Genomic DNA, 6,978 nt, shown 5'->3' with positions numbered 1-6,978 from the left:
CGAAGAAGATGGCGAAGAAGAAGACGCTCCGTGCGCAAATGAGCGTGAGAAGAAGAAGCGTGGGGGAGAAGAAGAAGAAGAAGAAGAAGAAGAAGAAGAAGAAGAAGAAGAAGAAACATTTTTTTATAATGAGCGGGCGCGTGTTTTCACTCTCATTAATGCGCATGACTCTATTTGAAATTGGGCCAACTTAGTTACATGATTACATGGATGTGTAACGCGCCTGATATATATATATATATATATATAGAGAGAGAGAGAGAGAAAGAGATTTTGGGCTGTTGTTCCTTATAATACTTAAAAAAACATATATATAGAGAAAATATTATATGTTGATATGAAATTAGGTAATATAAAAGTTAATATTATATCATGTAGGGAAACCAAAAAAATATATTATATCATATAATAAAGTTTTTTTCTTTGACATGATAGTTTAATAGTGTGCTTATTATAGTAAGAAATAGATCAAACTTTATAATATTGTAACACTATTATTATGTTATATAAAACAGAATGTCATTGGATGATTAATAATTTTTTGTTCAATGCATGGCAAAAATTGTAAAATATAATGATTCATATCTGTGACTTTTTTTTTTTTGAATAAATAGATAAAAGTACACACAAAAGAGTTTGTGATGAATAAAAATACACATAAAAAATTATAAATATGAAAGTATACTCTAAAAAATTAAAGATTGTTTTTGTTGGACAAAAGTACACCTTATGTCTTATATACACACCACTAACAGGACACTTTTATCCATTAAAATTCATTTTTGGAGTGTAATTTTAGTATTTATAAATTGAGTAATATTACACATCCAAATTTTTTTATGAATCTAGTTTAATCAAATTAAATGATAAAACTTAGAATAATATTAGTCATAATTTATTTTTGTTATGTTAGATCAATTTAATTAGACTTAGTAAAAAAAAAAACTTGAATATATAACATTATTTTTATAAATTTTAGTGTATATTTTTATTCATGATAAACTTTTTTACGTGTACTTTTATTCATTTATTTTTTTTTTTTCAATTTGTATGCACAAAGTTTGTATAATGTGAATGCAAGTTATACTAATATATGTTTATATTCATGTGTGCAAAAGTTAATAAGATATAAAAAGAACTTAATAGTTAATACATTAATTACTGTTAATCAAAAGTTATGTTTCCTTTAAAATTTATGTATAATAAAAATGAGTTAAAAAATATGATGTAAATATTAAAAATTAATTATTAAATCAATCATTACGTATTTATATATTTTAATATATATTTTATATCAGTAACTAATAATTATATCCTCCTGTAATCCTCATGTATATCATCGTTTCTAAAAGCAGCTTAACGAAATTAGGTTAGTTATTAGTAGTGATACATCAATCATCACATTTAGGGTTCCACTTAGTTAGTGCCATCAAATACTAATAGCCAAAAACAAGAAAGGAAAAAGGATAAAAAGAATAGGAGCCTCCACTTCCAATTCCAAAGAATCACCACCACCGCCATAGGGTCCAAAAAAAAAAAAAAACCCACACAACAAAGACAACACACAAAATGAAGAATTTTCCACCCATTCCTCCCCCCACTTGGGGGTGGATTCGTAATAATTCCACTGAACACTGACATTTGTATGGAACATTGCACAGTTCCTAACACTCATATACCCGAACACATTATCAACATGACCAAATTGCATCCTCCACCGTCCTCATCACACACCAAAATAATAATACATACAACATATTATTATTATTATTATTATTATTATTATTATTATATAAGAAGATGGTAAGAATAACCCTCTTGGAGCCGCACCCTTTCTTCTTCTTCAAAATTGAATCTTGAAACCCTTTTTGGATACCCTTTTGTCATAAATACTTGGGTCTTCTGTTAGATTTGAGAATCGTCAAGTGGGGGGTGAAGGAAGGAAGGAAGAGAACACGTTGTGTCAGAGAGTAAAAATAAAGAGAAAGAGGGGAGAGAGAAACACAAAACGTTTGGCTCTTGTTTAAACACAAGTGCATCGTTACAACCTTAAACTCCTCTCAATTTTTTATTGTTTGTCCTTTAGATATTTTGTTCTTTGCCTTGGATTGCAACTTGTAAGTTGTAACTTGTAACCCTCTTATTTTGGTTCACATATTTGTGCGTGTTTCATTCACCCTCTCCTCTATCTCTCTCACACACACACAACCATATATAACGTATTCATATTTTCTCTTAGTTTTGTAACTTTACCTTTGTGCCCTCCAAGGGACTAGGAAGGAACAGAACAGAACCAATAAAAAAAAAACAACCCTTTTAGGTTAAATCTTCCACCATTTGGGTGTGTGTGTGTGTGTTTTCCAATGGCAACATGGGTCTTATCAGAATGTGGGTTAAGGCCTCTTCCCCCAATGTTCCCTAGACCAAGAACTGGATCCATTTCATGCACCAAATCTTCTTCTATAAACTCCACATTCTTATCCTCAGATCTGAAGAGCTTCCAACAACAAACAAGGTTCCAATGTTGTAGTTTTAAGGAGAGAAGAAGAAGCTGGGAGATTAAGGTTAGTGTACCTTTAAGGGTTGGCACCATTGAGGAAGAAGAAGAAGGAATCATCAATGGTGTTGTTGAAAAAAGAGAAGTTTGTGAATTTGACCCTGGTGCACCACCACCATTCAAATTGAGTGACATAAGAGCAGCAATACCTAAGCACTGTTGGGTTAAGGATCCATGGAGGTCAATGAGTTATGTTGTGAGAGATGTTGTTGTTGTTCTTGGTTTGGCGGCTGCTGCTGCACACCTCAACAATTGGATTGTTTGGCCTCTCTATTGGGCTGCTCAAGGAACCATGTTTTGGGCACTTTTTGTTCTTGGTCATGATTGGTAATTCTCTTCAATCCCTTGTTTTTGCTTTTTGTTTTAGACTTTTGTTATTGAATGCTATGTTTTTCAATTTATTCAAAACTTAAGAAACTCATTTGTTTAGTAATATATAACTTGCAATGCTTATTGCAAATTTCATCTTTTTTTTTTTTTTCTTCTTTTAGTGGTCATGGAAGCTTCTCAAACAATCCCAAACTGAACAGTGTTGTTGGACATTTGTTGCATTCTTCAATTCTAGTACCATATCATGGATGGTATGTTAATGCTAATAATAATGTTCATGCAATTTTTCTCAACTCCTCTGTTTTCTTCCTAATTTAATTTGAAATATTTATAGTGTAATCTTTGATGCTGATATTTTCATGAAATCTAACAGGAGAATTAGTCATAGAACTCATCATCAAAACCATGGCCATGTTGAAAATGATGAATCTTGGCACCCGGTAAGACCATGATTAAGAAATATCTGTTCTGTTTTTTTTTTAAGGAATCTGTTTTGCTCCTTTTTTTTTTCTTATTTTTACATATCAATCAAAGTTTCTAAACTAAGAAGTTTCATGTCAATTTTTTTGCAGCTGCCTGAAAAAATCTTCAAGAGCTTGGACAATGTAACACGTACCTTAAGATTCACAATACCTTTTCCAATGCTTGCATATCCTATATACCTTGTAAGTTATAATGCCCAATTTAAAAACAAAAAAGATGATATAGTCGTATTCTTAAAACATATTTAATGCGTCCTGAAACATATAAACTACTCATTTTTTATTTTTATATAATTTTTTAATGTTATATAAATGAAAATTAGCTGCTATAAATGTTAATTAAAGTACGTATTAAATATGTTTAAAAAACATGCAATTATTTCTCTGGGTTGACAATTTTTACCCGAATTGACCATTTATTGCTTTTTTTTTTTTCCCTTTTCTACAAGAAATTGAAAACTTTGATTTTTTTGATTTGATTATCTTTTAATTCAGTGGAGCAGAAGTCCTGGGAAGACAGGTTCTCACTTTCATCCAGATAGTGACTTGTTTGTCTCAAATGAGAGAAAAGATGTTATCACTTCAACAATTTGTTGGGCAGCCATGGCTTCTTTGCTAGTTGGGTTAGGGTTTGTGATGGGTCCAATCCAATTGCTTAAGCTTTATGGCATTCCTTACGTGGTTTGTTCCGATTCTACCTTGTAACTTCTAATTAGACAATTAATTAATTTTGATTTAGTCCTAATTTGACTAATTTTGCCAACTTGCTTTGAATTGTAGCTTTTTGTTATGTGGTTGGACTTTGTTACTTATTTGCATCACCATGGCCATGAAGACAAATTACCATGGTACCGTGGAGAGGTATTCATTTCTTCTTTCTTTCTTATGATGTAAGATGTTTTTGCTCAAATTGATTATTGTACTTTTCTTGAATGAAAAACTTTCGGACATAGTGTTTTCACTAAATGAATTTAGGGCTTCTTCGGGTAAATTTTTAAGAAAATATTTTTTTTTTTGAGTTATCATTTTTTAAAATATCTTATAAAAAAATAAAAATAATTTTATGTTTAGAATTTTATGTAAAATAAAATTTTTTTATTTATCAATTATGTTTAGATATAATAATATAAAAATATTTTTTTATTTATTACGTAAAAAATTTAAAAAAAAATATAAATTATAATTTTTTAAAAAAGATATTTTTTTCCAGTGTCTTTATTTTTATTATTAAAAATTTATCAAATACGTTACAAAAAGATATTTTTTATTTTATCAATTTAATATCCAAATAAGTACTTAATTTCGATACGCGATTAGTATGAAATAGTTTTATAACATCATATTAGTAAAAAGAACTACTTTTTATAACATTATATTAGTAAAAAGAACTATTTTTTATATTAACTGTATGAATAATTATAATTAAAAATGGATGTGATTGAGTTATAACTCAAATAGTATAGACTCCCCATATTCAATTAAGAGGTTGCGGGTTCGAGTCTCCTATCTTCCAAACTTTTGCCAATGAGTAATAGCTCAAATGGCATAGTCTCCCCATACTCAATTAAGAGGTTGTGGGTTCGAGTCTCCTATCTTTGGTAAAAAAAAAAAAAAAAAAACGGATGTGATTAGACATTTGTAACGGCATCAAAATTAAATTCTTATTTTATATTTAAAAAAAAAATCACTCTTAGCTTGTTTGATTTATGTTTGGACAGGAATGGAGCTACCTTAGGGGTGGGCTTACAACTCTTGATCGTGACTATGGTTGGATTAATAATATTCACCATGATATTGGAACTCATGTCATACATCATCTCTTTCCTCAAATTCCCCATTATCACTTAATAGAAGCAGTTAGTACAATACAACCCTTATAATCTTCATTATTCTAAATTATAGTAATTTTTCTATTTCAAACTAGCTATATTTTCAGAAAAATTAGTACAAAACAAATTAATGTATTGGTTTGTCTGAAAAAAAAAATATATTTTTTAGGACAAAAAAATTAAGGATTTATTTGGTTTGCATTTTTATTATCTGTTTTTATTTTTAATATTCTATGAAAAAAATAAAATAGTAAAAATAATAAAATGTTATTTTTTATTTTTACTTTTATTTTTTCTTATTTCATTTTACATTTTTTAAAAACCAAAAATATTAAAAATAAAAATAAAAAATAAAATGCAAACTAAATACACCCTAAGTGTATGTTTGGTTTGTGTTGTTATTGTCAATATATTTTTTTTTTTACTTTTCTGTTCATATAAGTTTAAAAATAGAAAACACTGAAAATACAAACACAAACCGACTAACCCTAATTTTTTTTTTCAAATGAATTGCTTAATTTTGTTGTGTTTTTGCTTGTAATTGTAGACTGAAGCAGCAAAGCCAGTTCTTGGAAAGTATTACCGAGAGCCAAAGAAATCTCTACCTCTTCCATTTCACCTTATTGGAGATTTGATGAGAAGCATGAAGAAAGATCATTATGTTAGTGACACTGGTGATGTTGTTTATTACCAAACAGACCCTACACTTGGTGGCTCTTCTACATCAATTTAAGAAGCTACAAAAATATATTTATTTATTTTTCCTCTTGAAGACACAAGAGAGGCCCCACATATATATATTGATATGATATCATCATATTATGAGGCACATGACACAATTCCTAAACAATGAAGAATTTCTCCAAAGATTTGTGCTCTCAATTGAGTCCTAAATCATAATTAAGAAGAGTTTTTGGTTCCTCAATAGGAATGGATGCCTCAGAAATTAAAGTGGATTGTAACTTAATGCAATTATTAAAGCATTGATTCTGTAAATTGTCTATTCTTGATGGAAGAAGTGATTATATATCTTCAACAAAGTTTAATTATAGTAAATGAATAAAATTGAAGTTATGTATGTATTGATATCATATCACTCTCTAGGTTGTACTTTAGATATTGCATGTTCCTTCAATTAAGGTTGAGAAATTATAGTGGTGCCAATTCCTTGCCTTTTGGGTGGTAGGCCCAACCAAGATCATTTATTTTACAACATTAATACTTGTTGCCTATAAAAGAACTACACTTCAATTATTGTCAATAATTTTCAGCATAAACATCCATCTTTATCTAATTTCTTAATTAAGGGATCAGCATTTAAATCTCATCTTACTGTGAAAAAATTCTTAGTTATTTTTTATCTTTTGTTACATCTGTACTCTTTATAATAAATATTATTTTGACATAAATATTTTTAATAATCAAATACATAAATTTTTATTTTGTTAATTAAAAAATAATTTAAATACATAATTAATTATAACAATTATATTTTTATACGGATATTCAGAATCTTTGAATTTTAGAGTATAAATATATATATTTTTTTAAAAGAAATTAGTCGCTATAAGTATATCTTTCATACTGTGGGGACTTTTCCATTGAAGTTATATCATTATCAAGTTACTGGTACTTTTTTATTGTTGGTAGCGACAGAAGGACAATAGGGTATATAGAGCATTAGGGTATGGTTCACACTTCACAGAATCACAGGCTTAGAAATGGTGGACCCAAACCAGACATGTGCATTGTATTGTAATTGTATGGGGACCATGGGTCC

General features: G+C 28.8%; 1 protein-coding gene across 1 annotated transcript; it reads left to right on the top strand.

Moving 5' to 3' along the window:
- The first annotated feature begins 1,451 nt into the window (after window positions 1–1,451).
- LOC107625758 (omega-3 fatty acid desaturase, chloroplastic) lies at window positions 1,452–6,289 on the top strand. The gene is made up of 8 exons (XM_016328463.3): window positions 1,452–2,884; window positions 3,049–3,138; window positions 3,261–3,327; window positions 3,460–3,552; window positions 3,865–4,050; window positions 4,150–4,230; window positions 5,088–5,225; window positions 5,746–6,289. Exons 1-8 carry the CDS (start codon window positions 2,364–2,366, stop codon window positions 5,929–5,931), a joined length of 1,362 nt encoding a protein of 453 aa, XP_016183949.1. The 5' UTR covers window positions 1,452–2,363; the 3' UTR covers window positions 5,932–6,289.
- Window positions 6,290–6,978: the final 689 nt, after the last annotated feature.

This window comes from Arachis ipaensis, chromosome B2 (assembly GCF_059453495.1).
Source record: "Arachis ipaensis isolate K30076 ecotype BB chromosome B2, ASM5945349v1, whole genome shotgun sequence".
NCBI classification, from domain to species: domain Eukaryota; kingdom Viridiplantae; phylum Streptophyta; class Magnoliopsida; order Fabales; family Fabaceae; genus Arachis; species Arachis ipaensis.
The sequence above is the reverse complement of the archived record's forward strand: the minus strand, read 5'-3'. Positions and strand labels throughout refer to the sequence as shown.